Below are 15,743 nucleotides of genomic sequence, written 5' to 3' on the forward strand. Positions count from 1 at the left end.
ACCATAAGATCCTGTACTTCAGCCTGTACTCTCACCTGCCTCTCCGCCTTCACATGCTCAGCTGTCATTCAGTGACCCCATTTTCTGCATAGATGTCTCTCGTGACAGGTATCAGAGAAGAATTGGTGCAACAGGAAATTACAGGCAGCAGAAATCAGAAGTATAAGGTATAATTTTTCCCAAATCAAAAAGGATCTCCATGCCATGGCATTGTGGAGAACAGATTAACCAACTTTTACCAAAGAACTCTGTGAACCAGTCCTATTAAAAAAAACAAACCAACCACAAACCACCAACCACAAAAAGAAAGAAACAAAATCCCCTCAACAAGACTGCAATCCGAAATATGCTAATAAGTAATAAGTAGCTTGCAGTATTGGGTCTGTGTGGCCAGGTTCTGGTAGCAGGGGGACTACATGAGTGGCTTCTGTGAGAAGCTGCTGGAAGTTTCCTTAATGTCTGGTAAAGCCAATGCCAGCTGCCTTCACGAAGGACTTGCCACTGGCCAAGGCCGAGTCAATCAGGGATGATAGTGATGCCTCTGTGATAACATATTAAAGAAGGAAAAAAAAAACTTATTGTGCAGATGTAATTGTGGCCAGAGAAGAGTGGAGTGAGAATACGTGAGAGGAACAGCCCTGCAGACACCAAGGTCAGTGGAGAAGGACGGGAAGGAGGTGCTCCAGGCACCAAAACTGAGGTTCCCTTGCAGCCCATGGTGCAGACCATAGTGGGGCAGCTGTGCTCCCACAACTCAGGGAGGTCCACGGGGGTGAAAAGATCCACCTACAGCCTGTGGAGAAGACCCATGCCAGAGCAAGTGGATGCCTGAAATAGGGCTGTGAGCCCATGGGAAACCTGTGCTGGAGCAGGGTCCTGGCAGGGACCTGCTGACCCATGGGGAGAGGAGCCCAAGTTGGAATAGATTTCCTGGTAGAACCCGTGGCCCTGTGAGGTCCCACACTGGAGCAGCCTGTGCCTGAAGGATCGCACCTCATGGTAGAGTGACCCGTACTGGAGCAGTTCGTGAAGAACTGTTGCCTGAGGGATGGACTTACACTGGAGAAGTTCATGGAGGACTGTCTCCCATGAGAGGGATCCTACACTGGAGCAGGGGAAGAACTCTTCTCCCTGAGCAGTGGCAGGAACAATATGTGATGAACTGACCGTAACCCCCATTCCCCGTCTCCGTGCACTGCTGGGGGGGAGGAGGTAAATCCTGGAAAGGAGGGATGAGTGGGGGAAAGAGGTTTTTAAGATTAATTTTACTTCTCATTATCCCACTGATTTTGTTAGTAACAAATTTAGTGAATATCCCCAAATTCAGTCTGTTTTGCCCATGACAAAACAGACTGAGCGATCTCAGTCTGTTTGGTGAGCGATCTCTCCCTCAACTCATAAACCTTTTGCTATAATTTCTCTCCCCTGTCCAGTTGCAGAGGGGAGTGATAGAGCAGCTTTGGTGGGTAACTGGCATCCAGTCACAGTCAACCCACCACACTTGCAAAACTGTATGGCATCTTAGCTCTAGATTTTTAGGTACAGAATTGCTAGATAGAATAAAAATCAGACTAGTTTGCTTCATATTTTTTCTATTCAAGAAAAATCACAGAAAACTAAATTTTTCAAATTAGTTTGAGTGAGATTTTTCCAAATCTCACCCTTAAAAGCAGAAACAAATGGCACACATTTAAAAAAAAAAAAAAAACAAAACAAAAAAAACAACAGACCAAAACAAAAAACACAACCAGAGGAAAAATTATTTAGACTGCAAAAGACAAGCACTTTGTTCTGGAACAAATTTCTTAAAACCTGAGTTCTGGTTTCATCAAGTTCTGATTTTTTGAACAAATTTCTTAATTTTTAAAAATAATCTCCTGAAACAAAGGACTTCATGTACAAGTGTGATAGTGACAACATTTTTGTGGGTGGTCCTCATCTTGCTCAGTTCATAAGAGTGTCTACTTAATAAGCCAACCCAATTCTTTGCTTAGACCTTTTTTATTATACAACAGTTTAGTAAGTCCAATTCAGAAGACAGATTTTTATTATTTTTTTATAGGGTACCACACTGTTGTGATTGAGTGCTTTAAACAGTAATATATTCCATAGTCTTCCCTTATCTCATAGAAGTACTCTTCCTATTTAAAAAGATGGGAAAAGAAAAACAAAAATTCAAGCTAAGGACACCCACTTGGCCCACCTTATTTTGGAGGATGGAATATTATCCAACATTTTCTACTGCTAGAGCAGAACTCCTAGCATCTTATTTGTGACTTGAATGCTCAGTGTTACTACCTCAGGCTGTTGGCCTCCTGTGAAAAGCTGTGCCCATTTTTCGAGTAGTCACATGTGCAGAAAACAATGTAGGCAACACTCGACTGTTGAGAGTACCCTTTCCCCTCCAGCAGTCTCCCATCTTGTTTAACTTTCACAACAGACAATTGAGGTCTCATAATAAATGTGAATCCACTCAGGCCTGTAGGGCTGTGTGGGCACTAAAAGCAGCAGCTCTGTCCCCTCCTTCTTCCCCAGCTGCACATTCCCACTCCTCTCCTTTCAAACAGGCTACCATTCCATAGGATAGTAAACCCATGATAGATCAAACACCATTTTTAAATGAAATAGCATAGGCCTAGAATTCAGCTTAGAAACTGAACTCTTGGCAACAGGTGAGGATCACATGACCATGCATTCCTTGTCACACAAAGCCATGGCACCATGCACCTGTCAGGCAGTTCTGTCCAGCACAATCAATGAAATTGCCTTCACAATAAAGACTGAGATTTGTCTATCAGAAATTATCCCTATATGTACACAAGAGGGCCCTACGGAAACAGCAGATGCCACCCTAACCCTCTGAAATAATGGGGATTTCCTGACATATATAAGTTCGTCTTTAGCACTGCCTTAGTATATATACCACATTCATTTCCCCAGAGTTGGGTTTTTAAAAGCAAAATGTTAAAACACTTCCAAGTGACACCACATGATACCTGCAAAACAACAACAATTGCACCACCTGTGCTGCATACTTTTGACAGGACCTAAATGAGCAACTGAAGTTATATTGTGACTAAGAGCAGTAATTACAGGGGCTGGGACAGATACTTTGTTGAAAGAAGGTGCCCAGGAATCTCAGGTTTCATTTCAAATCGGGCAGGACAAGACCACAGAGGGCAGATTCTTCTGCTAATTTTTGGTTTGAATTTCAACAGTTCTTATTCCTTTTGGTCTCCTTTCTCTGCAACAGCATTATCTCCTAATTTCCTTCTATTTTTTCATGCTTCCAGTCCTTCATCCCAATTCACATGCCTTCACCTTCTCTCTCCTCACCCCCTCACAATTGCATTACCCCTCTTCCCCAGCATACATGAATTGCTAACCCTTCTCATTGCTTACCTATAAGCAAGCTCCCTGCTATGATATTCCTGCTCAGCAGTCACAGTTCACTCTGCAATATTCCCTGGGTCTCCTAATCCTAAAACCAGCTGCTCAGCCAGTACTAGACTCATTCACCTACATACCTACTATTTACTTCTCTTCCTAGGAAACATGGAGATGTTTCCTAGAAAAAAAAATAATTTCTAACACTACTTTTATGTGGTTACAGTTCTTGCCCTCTGAGGTTAAATGTACAAAGTTGCTTTCACAGTGCCTAGATCAAGCACCCACTCCAGAAATCTAAGCTAAGATGTCCTTTTAAATTGTTCAAGTCTTCTGTTAAAATTTCCAAAGATAAAGTTTTTTTTTGTTTTTCAAGGACATGTTTATTTCCTTTGCTTTGGCATTATTTTAAGAAACACCTGAATTACTTTTCAGCCTATATACCTAAAAATGACCCCACAGCTCATGCTGCACAATCTTCAATCTAGTTTGCCCATAAACAGTCCCGAGACCTAAGTGTAAAGTGAGGCAGGCTAAGGATGTCACATCACCGCTTTTGAATTTTGACATGCTTTCCAATACAGAAAGATCATGGCCACAACATATTCTAATATTACTATGTGTCAATATTACAACACATATTTTCACTCCCCTGTGCCATAGGAAGAGGGCAAAACAACATAAACAGTGCTCAGCTATACTGGGCATTAGAACCAAGTTCTCCTTAACCCTATCAACCATTAGAGCAAGTAGCTAAGACAGTCCTAACAAAGTTCTTGCCTTTCTACAATGAGATTAAAAAAAATATGCACTCTCGTCACTAGCCTACACTGTTACAATGACACAAGCTCTTAAGATAATTTTAAGAATTTTGAAGTTTTCTAGTGAAAAGAAACATTTTCAAGAAGTTTGCATGTTTCTACTCTGAAAAGAATTTTCCATCTATTTCACCTTCACAACATCTACTAATCCTTATTCTGAACTGTTAAAAGCTTTGTATCAGCCACCTCATAACCACACATTATTCACCTCCATTTAAATGTCTTCAAATCAATTACAATTTATGTTGGATAGGCCAAATATTAATATTTAAAGCAGTCATAATTAGCACCTATTACATTCTAACCATGTCAAAAAAATTTTCTACTATATTTAGGGAATTTAGATTAGTCAAGTTCAATGTCTAGTAAGTCAAACAATTGTGAAGAGGAAAAAAAATCCCTTTTTTTTTTTTTAATGTCAAATAGTGCCTAGAAGCTGGGGTGATGAAGACTCACTGTCCTAAGAACTGCATAAACATAAGGTAAGACTCTTAGTTCTTTAGAGTGAAGGTGTAAATATGCATGTAAAGTTTTTCAATTTGTTAGCTTCTACAAATTAATTACTACAAAGAGACACTTTAAGAGGACAGTGAAACATATTGCACCTCTGCCTGTCCCTCTCCTCTACAGAAGTTTTGTCCCCACTTTCTGGTAATGATAACCTCCCACTTAAACACCACCTAAGCTTTTGCAAATTCAGTCTCACTTCAGACACAATACTCACCACCCCTCATGTGCTGTTTGAGGTCATCCTTTCCTAATTCAGTCTGTAACACTCACCCACAAGCAAACAGACTGTGTTCTTTGGTCCCAAAACACCTATGAGCCTGAACAAAGTGCTACAACTTTCTTTCCATTTCCACACTAATTTTACACACAATCAATTCATTTGGTCTTCTGCTAACTCTATCCTTTTCTCTTACTGGAATTTATTTACCCATATGATACCCACTCTTACTCAGAGTATGGAAGATTTTGTTCAGCCAAAATAAACAGAACAGCCTTTTCTCTCCTAAGGCCCAGACTTCTGCAGAGCATCCTAGCTTTGCTTTCTATGCCTGCCTGACTGGAATTTCCCTCTTTTGCCTGCAAGTAGCCAGGATCCACTTATGACCTTCCCTAGGGGGTGGCCTCAATGCCAAGATTAACACTGTTAATACTTCCTTGATACTGGCTGAAGAATCCCGCCTGGTGCATAGTAGCACTCACCTTTTTCAGAATGATAACACATGATCAGCCCAGCCTGCAAACTACCAGTGTTCTCCTCTTCTATTGTTAGCAACTGAAAATTGAGCTTAAAAAAATATTACCTCATCTTATAAAAGCTATTAGTTTACACTACTGATTTCCCTCACTGCAATTACTCCTTGTTCAAGATAGCCTACTTGCTACCTGTATCTTTTTATTGTTAATAAGGCCTCAAACCTCAAATTTTTGATTTACTGAAAAAGATTCAATAGCAACACATTAATGCCCTTGCACTGTTTAACATCTCCTTTTCAGCAAGGTCTACTGTCACCTCTCAGGCCAACTCCCTGCCCATCCCATAACTTTCTAGATTCCATACTCAGTAGCGCAGTATTTCCTATATAAAGGTCATACAAAATATTTATCCAAGGACAGAGTTTTGACACAATGCATTTCTTCTGCCTCAAAAATGATTTAAAATAAACATATACATGAGATTAGTCATTTCAGTTCTAACTTTGGAAAAATATCCCCTTCCTTTAATTCTTTCCTTCAGCATTTATTATCAAGTCAGGCCCCACAAAGGGCTAAGACTAACAAGCCTGCTGTAGGGTGGCTCACTTTCTCACTGTCCTCAAAGGCATCATCAAATTTCATAGTGTCTTATTGTTTTCCAGTCATAGAATATACTGATCTGGCTCAATATAAACCTAAATATTTGTTGCTAGCCTGGGACTTTTTACAGCAGTTCTTTCTCTTTCAACATGCGGGGACACAGAGTAGCACTAAACTGTCTTATATTATCAAACAATATCCAGTAGGAAAACTTGGTGAGAAAGATACAACAATTCTGCATTATTGGATTCTTCTATGAGCTGTTTAAAATTATAAAACTCTGACCCACAATTAAAAAGAACCTTTAAGGCTTGTATCTCTGTTATACCAATTATAAATACACCAATATTATTATAAATATACCAATAGTAATTGTTTGTGTTAACTTTAACAATCATGTTCCTTCTCAAATCCTGGAAGGAGCTTAACTGAGCTGGCAGAGAAGGAAAAACATTCCTTACAATTTGAACACTACGTCCTCCAACTTATTGAATTATTATAGCCTCATCATCTTATTTCTAGAAGGCAACCCTATTATTAAAAGCCAACTACTCTAAAAGCAAAAATCACAGGTACTTAGTTAAAAGTGTCAATTCAGAAAGACAATGTAATATAGAAGTCATCTGATGCTATAAATTTTATCCTTTCACAAAAGTCAGTTTACTGGAAATTGAGAGGTGAGCTTCCCAAGTGGTCATTCCTGCTAAATGAGTCAAAGTAGAGAAAAACCAGAAAATTCTTGCATGTTTATATGAAAAAATACAAATAAATTTGCATTATTGCTCAATATACACCTATTAAACACACTCAAACATGGCATGTGAGCGCATTCTGTATATATTAGAATGACAACTAGCATTTTCTCCATGTGGAAAGCCCATGCATTATAGCCTTAGAACAAGACAGAGGTAACATCAGAGACAGAGGTGAGTTAACCTTATCACAAAATTCAAACACCTCAAATTTACTGGGAGGCTTCAAGAAAACTTGGATGAAATTAAAGTCAAGTGCAACATTCAGTACTAAATGCAGTCAAATCTTTGTCTCAAATGGGGTTTTGAAAGAACATTTCCAACTGTTAGCTTACAAGCACCTTTTATTCTTTGCCTGGACTTTGGACATGTTCCATCTAAGTACTGAAGCACTTAATGGTGGAAAGACAAGGAAGGCCATTTCAGCCTTGCATAGTTAACATACATTTCTCTTTGGACTGTAAGCAATGTAGTGGAATGTGTCTGTCTGTACTCCCATGTGAACTTTCCTGATAATGGTGACCTAAGAACAGCACATGCAGCAAGTTACACTCATTAACTCTTTGCGATACCATCAATACAAATTTCAGATTCACCAAAAGTGCAGTATAAAAACCTTTAAATAAAAACTATGAACAAAAAAGCCAAATCACTTCACTACTCTGCCAAAGCAAAAAATCCAGGAGAAAACTGGCACTGTTCTCTTGCAACTAAGTCTTTATTTACAGTTGGTCAGGATACTGCTATTCTTTGGGCTAAGTGCTTAATAAGAATTTTCAGGAATCAAATTATGCAGCTATCTTCAGGTTTCTCAATAGATAGAAAGTCCCTCTGGTCATTTCCATATGCAAAATCCACCATCCTTCTTCCTTTGTCCAGATTTAGGATATTTGATTTTCATTCACCCTGCTACTGATTAAACCACTGGAAAATCAAAATACCATTTAGCAGTCCTATAGGTATAACTACAAAAGTGCCATGAGCCCATGCAATTTGCTAACTAAATTTGATGAAAATCAGCTTTGTGGGCTCTATAAAGACCCTGTTGTTACAGAATGAAAAGAAAGATATATCTCTATTCTCCCTGTTCTCTGAAAGGTTCACTATTTGAAGATACCATGAATGTTCTACCATCATTTTAAAGATCTCAGCACTAGTTCAAAATTTCAAAATACATAAGTTGTTTTCAGTGTCAGGTTGTAAATTTAGACTATTTAATCTATCATCTTTGTATTAAATTTAAATCCAGCCCATATTTTGTAGCCTTGAGCATCTGTGCATTGTCAACAAGATACTTGAAATGGCAACATAGAAGAATATCTATTTGTTTAAAATTAAAGCAAATTCATCTCAAGTTTCCCTTACCCTTAATGTTTCTTTTCTTTGATGTTGTTTTCCTATATAATCTCCTTGCGACTTGGAAAGAAACCTTGTTTTTATAAGAATTCCATGTTCAGGTGGCTGCTACATGACAAAGCAATGCTCAGTATTTTTCAGTACATTGTCATTAGAAAGGGAGAAGTCTCCAGTTCCATTTACATTATTGAATCGATAAAGACCAAGATTCAAGTACACTGATTTTCCCTGTTCACTTTCCACTATTTGTCAAAGAAAAGTCTATGAACATAAATCATACTTATGTATACATGAATATTAGACTAATACTAGTTCAAAGTGTAACATATATCGAAACTTGAGCCTTCACAGATCAGAACCCAGTACCACTAGACCCCAAACACACCACCCAATCTTAGTTTTCCACTGATACGTTGAAATTCTTTTAAAGAGAAAACACTACACCCTATGCTTTAGAAGAGATGACCCTGTTCAGCTCCAGGAGAAAAAAATTCAACAGATTTCAGCGATACTGGTAAAAACTGATAAAGTAAAAAACTAGAAGGCATATTTACAAAATTCACAAGACATAGTAAGTCTTTTTATCCAAGTATCTTGTATGTATGTCTAGTCACTTTGGAAAGCACCTTCATTTTAATAATATACTACTAAATTATTAAATACATTGCTGTCAATTTGTCTTCTGGATAATTGTGCCATGTGATATGCATATTTATTTTCTTTAAAATATAGAATTATCAGCTAACCTGTCATTGAGAAATTAATTAAATGTAGAGAAGAACTTCTTGATATGAGAAACAGTTTCTCTAAAGCAACAGAGAAAGACTTAATTAGTGGGGAAAATCTGTTCAGAGCAAAACTTACTTTCCTTCAGTATGTGCCTAGTTGATTCCCAGACTGACCACAGACCAGAGTCACTCTTTGCTCACAGACATAAAACTGAACGATTTTAGCAACTAAAATAAACACACAGAGTCAGGCACAAACTTCACAAAGCCAAATTTTTCTGCTATTGTAGGCAGAACTTGGTTGCGAATTTTCTGCAGCTGGCTTCAAACCCTTTTGAGAAATGGACCTTGTGATACTACCAGAGCATGGCAAAAACTATTCTTAGGCAGACTTCAGGGTTAGATAACCAAGAAGGGCCATCCTGGCAGATAAGTGTGGCCTCCCTCAGTACCAGTATGACAGCTCAGTACTCAAAGAAATAAATCTGCTGTGAAACTTCCTTTTTTAGCCCATAACACAGTGGGGCAGCCATGCTCCCTGCTTGTTTTCAGTAAAGCAGTAATGAGTCCTATGTCACTCCTACACAGTTCAGCATTACAGCTGTAGCAAAGGAGGCTCTTCTAATTCTTGGATGCAGGAGGTAACCAGCAGGGATACCCTAGGGGTACGCTGAAGGTAGGGAGAGCAATCAGCTGGGTTTGCAGTTTCAGAAAAATCAGAATCATAGAATGGTTTGGGTTGAAAAAGACCTTAAAGATCACCTCATTCCAACTCCCCTGCTGTGGGCAGGGACACCTTCAAGTAACCCAGGTTGTTCAAAGCCCCACCCAGCCTGGCCTTGAACACTTTCAGGGATGGAGCACCCACAGTTACTCTGGGCAACCCATTCCAGTGTCTCACCACCCTCACAGCAAAGAGTTTCTTCCTAATATCTAGTCTAAATCTACCCTCTCTCAGTTTAAAGCCATTTCCCTCTTGTTCTATCACTACATGTCCTTGTACAATCACTACATGTCCTTGTACAAAGTCCCTCTCCAGCTTTCTTTAGGTACTGGAAGGCCTAACAAGGTCTAGCCAGTTCCTTCTCAATGGTTCCCATATTGTGGTCACTGCTTAAAGGGTGAAATGAGAAACAATTTTCACTTGTACAGTGCTGGACTTACAGCCTAGCACTAAATGTAAAGCTGTGTAAACACTTGCTTACAAAGAATGAATATACTACTACGCATGGATTTAAAAACATTTTGAATTTCTCATTTTTCACAGATCCTTGTGCGGGGGGGGTGGTATATGGTAATTATGCCAGCTCACTGACAGACAAGGCAATTCTTAGGGCATACTAGAGACAAACAATTGTATACTAATGTGTTGCTCTTCTCTTACATACCTACTTACCTTGTACTGTGCCTCCCAATGTTAGCTACTTCATAGACACACACATATATACATACACAGCATATAAAATATATACTAATACAAGACTAATTCTGTATATATTAGAATGAAAATAATATATTTAACCTATCAAATAATTCCTACTTCAACTAATATCCAATAGACAAAGCTATCAGTCTGCAAAGTGAACTGTAATAAGACTTGGGAAAATACAACTTTTGGGTGCAGTTTTGAATCTCCTGTAAGAAAACATTGTGTAATCTAAAAGATGTAGCAACATACCTTCCTCAGCAAAATGCTTCTTCTCAAATAGGGTATATTGGATAAAATAAGTATCATATACACAAATACACACAATTCTATTTAAATTCATCTACAGGTTTTTTTCAGGGTCAGATAATTTCAATGAAAGTTGCTTGACAACTGAAGCTATTTCCTTTGTTTTCATTTAAAAATGAGCTAATATTGTTAATCAATACTAAAAGTTATAAACCAAAATATTGCTAGAATAAAATACAGTAAAAATACAAAGTGCAAACCTCCATTAATCCTCTTTCCCTCCCCACACCCAAATAAAGAGGCTATATCGAAGTACAAAAGACTGAACAAAACTGTCCTGCTAAGCCACAATGTCTTCACTATTCACATCATCTTTGCATTTCAGAAAATATGTAACTGACATCACTGCAGGAATTTACAAGGCCTCCTCCTTTTTACCAGTCCTTTAATGGGAGAAAAGGAGGAGCACATCTAAATTTGGGGGTTCCTTTTAAATATTAATTACTTATTCATAGTTGACAATGATCAGCAGATCTCTTTCTTTGTGGTTCCCATATCATACACAAGACTTTTTTCCAGATACAATCTGCATGCCATGATTTTTTGATATTTCAGTTGGTTGACTTGAAAGTAAATTAAAATAGCTCCTCATAAACCCATTACATAAGCAGTAATTCTGCAATTGGTAATGGCAAAGTTACGTCTTCTACATCTTTGGGATACACCAAGCCTCAGGGTCCCACATTTGATCTCCAGCTTTCAAACAAATTTCTATGTATTTAAAAATAAAGTAGTTTTCCAAACTTACGTTGACTTTGAAGCTTTGTACTGAGCCATCCAAAAAGTGGACGTGACAGATTATCTCTGATCGGGTTTTCTCTTTTGGTAGCTCTGATGCTCGTATGTTATTTATCCTCCCACCTAAGGCTCGTAAACGGGAGTTCATAACTATTGTTGAATAACCTATAAAACAAAAATTATGTTTAATAACAGTTCTTATAATTCTCTATGTTTGATCTATGATTTTTCAGAGTAACCTACAACATCATGAAGACCTCACTACACCCCAAATGAACAAATGCTTGTTACAGAGAAGAATAAGTTGTAAAATTAGTTTGTTGTAAACCAGAATATAAATGCATATATATAGGGGAGCTTCCATGTTCTAACTGTTAACAGTCTCAAGAGAATTACAGATAATCCCACAGTGTATACTTAGATTAGGCATGGGCCACTGCCTTAGTGCAAATTGGTAAAAAATTCCAATCACCTATTATAAAGCAGGAAGATAATGTCAAGACAAGTTTTTATCATCTGTAACTAGTAAATCACTCACTCCCTTATAAATTTCCTACATATTTCTGCATTTATAGTGCAAGTTTAACCACAATAAAATAATTCTGTTTACTCTCAATTGACAAAACAGTTTTGAGTTAATGCAGATCAAGTTCTATCAAGTAACACTTTGTTTTGGGAATATATATACAAACACCATATGTAAGGCAAGCAGAAGCAACCTTAAAACATGTCAATATTTTACAGTCTAACATACATAAATTCATGAAGCCAGACGTTCATATCAGAGAAGAATATGCCACAAAGAAAAAAAAATTGTTGTTCAGGTTTCACCAAAACTCTGAAAACCAGTATCTACAAATTAAAACAAACAAACAAACAAAAATCCCACTAATGAGAAGAAAGCCATTCATTGAAATAAGAGTTGAATTAAATACAGACCAGCCTGTAAACATTTCAAGCCTCTCTCCACTGGATCCGTTTACCAATTAACATCACAGTGTTTAAAGCCAGTTGGCAAGCAAAGAAGAGGATAGTTTTCCAGGTTAATTACCATACCAATTACCAAATCATACCTCACTTATTAGGGGCCAGCTACAAAGAGTCTTGCATAATATGAGTGTTTCCTAGACTGCTGGCCAAGCTAGATAGGTCCAATATCAGGACTATTTTGCAATCTCCCTATATTTGTGTATCTGCCTTAAAACACAGGCTGGCTTTTCTTTTAAGCACCTAAAGAAATGGAATGATTTAGGGGGGGAAAAAATCACTTCAAATACTGAAGAACTGCATCTACGACACATCACTACAAAAGGCAAACATGAAAAGCATGAAAAGCCATGAGATGCAAAATTGTATAAAGCAGGGTTTGGGGGGTTGCAAAGGCAACAAAGCAGCACAGTCATCCATATTCACACAACTATGTGTAATGTATACTCAGAAGCAGCTAAGACAATTGCCTTCTCACAGACAGCTCAGAATTCAGACACACATAAGCATTCAACACTTTCAACAATACTCTCATAGGATGTTTTTTTGTCAGCCAATTGATAGCTAGCTATTGTATATTTTCTAAAATCAGAGCTGTAAGCTGTCAAGACATTTATTTAGTCAGCATTTTGCATTTTTTCTTAGGAGAAGGTGTGGTTTGGGGTTTTAGGTGTTTGTTTGCTTCGGTTTTTTTCCTTTTTTTTTTTAAAGGAGGGGATAAAAAGGAAGGGGTAATATTTAGGAGAATTATGAACAGTATTTCCATATCAACCACCATACACTCCCATTGCTTTGGAATTTTTCTTGATATACAGTCTGCAGTTAGTCACAGTATGTTAATTTCTAATTTTAGTATCCAGGAAATGGGTTTTCTAATTCAGGAGTGGTTGCTGCTAGAGTGGCCAATTTGCATTGGGTTCACAAACGAAAACTTGTAATTCCTTGATTTTTACAATTTCATATAAAATCACACCTGCAACACAGAGTTCATGGTTTGTGTTTAAGGCAAGCAAAGAGTCTCAGCTGAGGCTGTCCTTGAGAGCCAGCTGACCATGGAAACTGCTGAGACAGGGATAAATGGCTGAGTGTTTGGATGTCACCACCATCAGTCAACCAGAGCTCAAGGGGCCTAATCAAACCCCAGGAAACCACCATCCACTAGGAATCCTGAGCAGAGAAAGCCATACCTTGTACTTGTCACCTACATGGTCTTTAGCTTCACTCTGCAGCAAGTAAGCTCCTAAGGGAGGGAGCTATGTTACAGGTGTCACACCACAGGCACCTGCCTACACCATTTTCCACATCCCATCCTAATGTGCCGTAAGCTCAGTAAGTCTATAAGGAAACAACTTGGAAAATTCATAGCCTAAAGGGCAAGGGAAGGAGAACAGGATGGAGGTAAGCAGATGAGTTGTTAGCACCTGCTCTACAGCTTTTCATCTATACATAACCTGTGTTTAAAGCTGTATTTTAAATAGGGCCAGATGACTGAAATGGCTTATCGACCCCAGTGCAATATAAAGGGGCACATGGAAGTACATGAAGCAATCTGCAGTGGCAACTGCTTTTGGGATAGGCAGTGGGGTCACTGAGATCTCTGGCAAGACCGGAAGCCAGCTCTTAAGCACCAGCAATCAGCCTCCAGCCCTGAGCAACCAGGACCAGCCATTACATGCAAATCTCAGCTCCTGCTTTGTAGCCTCAGGCAAGAAGCTGATACACAAATGAAACCAGCAAAAAAACCTGTAAGACAAATTTGAACATTATCAACAAGTCAATACTTTCCCTAAAATAAACATGTCAAATATACAAAGCTGAGAGATATATTTTAATTAAGCAAACAAAAAACCGACCCCAAAACACAGTTATTTTCACCCTAAGGTATAAAACAAATGTGGAATTCTATCCCATAATGAAATCATGCAATAGGCTTACAGGAGAAACAAATACAGCTACAGACAGAAGTTAATGTTTTCCAAGTACATTAAACACATTTCTGGACAAGGTTGGTTATGCATGCCTTCTCCTACTGTAACACTGCAGTCAAGCAGAACAAAAATAACATGTTTTCCTCATCTTTTGTATTGAAGACTGACTTTTAAAAATACTTTTTCCATACCAGCATTTAATTTCTTTCCAACTTGCTTGGAAATTGTTCTTAAAAAAACATAAGACCTGATTCTCAGTATAACTACCATTAACTTCTTTCTCACCATGGAATTAAATCAAGGGAAGATTTGCTGAGTATATACTCAAGGACCTTCTACTTATAATCACGTTATGCATAACTGTGAATGGTCTGTTTTGCTTTGTGCCTTATTTACTTTTTGTTTTGTTGTGGGTTTTTTTTTGTCGTTTTGTTTTGGTTTTTTTTAATAAATCATTTATTACCTTCATTTCACTGGGTAAATGAGGATAATTTACTCCTGCAAGTGTGTACACTCATGCTTTTTCCTAGAAGGGTACTACTTTAATCTAAGTATTCTCAAGAGTTTCTTTGTAGTCTTGACTGAGAATATAGTATAGTTGCACGTTGGCTTCTCAAAAATCATAAATATTACAGAATCCGTGGGAACATCATTTATGAAAGGGTAGTGCTTCTTCCATTTTATGAGTGACCATCCCTGACAATGAAAGGCAAAACTGCAGTAGTAAAGACATGGCCAGGTCTTGTATGTCCTTTCAACAAGAGTTACATTTCATGGTTATCTGTTCCTTCACTTAAATATAACAAATAAATTAAACAGGAGTAGAAAGAGGTATAACAAATTAAACATGTCTTTCTAACAATATATAATCCTAAGACAACCAATAAAAGTGCTCTCTAGCATGCTTCAGCCCAGGTAGCTAAAAATTACTCACCTCAAGGTCATATCTATCAACAGTGCACTTTAATGGAGATTAAATTATTCAATCAGATTTTCCAAAAAGAAGAATTAAGTTTAACTCAATACCTATTGAAACCAGCTTCTGCTTTCCCCTTCTGCAGAGGAAATGCTTCATCTTTTCTACATTCCCAATGAGAAACTACATGTTTTGCCACTAATATAAAATTCAACTCTTCTATTTCACAGGAAAATCCTATGGCATATTTACCACAAAACATTATTTGCAAGTTTCCATACAAATTATTGGGCATTACTAAAGCAACAACCGAAGTAAAAGATAAAGTTCATTTTAAGCAGCGTGTGCAAGTCACCACTTGCTCCTTATCTGTAGTTATTTCCCCACAAAGTTCTCCTGTAAGTTATATAGAAAGTAAATGTGGAAGCCAGAAGCATCATACCATGACGAATTTTGCATCACTTGAAAAAACAAAATAAATTAAATATAAATAGAGAATAATCATGAAAGCCTTAGATGATTAAGCATTACAGCTTACGGTGTAAAAATACCTCCAAACTGAGCTACAAAGAATAAAAGACTTGTTGTAGCA

General features: G+C 37.8%; 1 protein-coding gene across 1 annotated transcript in view; it reads right to left on the reverse strand.

The window, feature by feature from the left end:
- The window catches only part of PTPN3 (protein tyrosine phosphatase non-receptor type 3), a 115,994-nt gene that overhangs the window by 76,842 nt on the left and 23,409 nt on the right, over positions 1-15,743 (reverse strand). The window contains exon 2 of the mRNA XM_027715750.2: positions 11,331-11,485. Within this exon, the coding sequence (XP_027571551.1) occupies positions 11,331-11,468 (138 nt within the window). The 5' untranslated portion in view covers positions 11,469-11,485. The remainder of the gene's footprint in view (positions 1-11,330; positions 11,486-15,743) is intronic.

The sequence above is a fragment of the Pipra filicauda genome, unplaced genomic scaffold (genome assembly GCF_003945595.2).
Source record: "Pipra filicauda isolate LSUMZ 115617 unplaced genomic scaffold, ASM394559v2 scaffold331_size1881853_pilon, whole genome shotgun sequence".
Lineage (NCBI taxonomy): Eukaryota > Metazoa > Chordata > Aves > Passeriformes > Pipridae > Pipra > Pipra filicauda.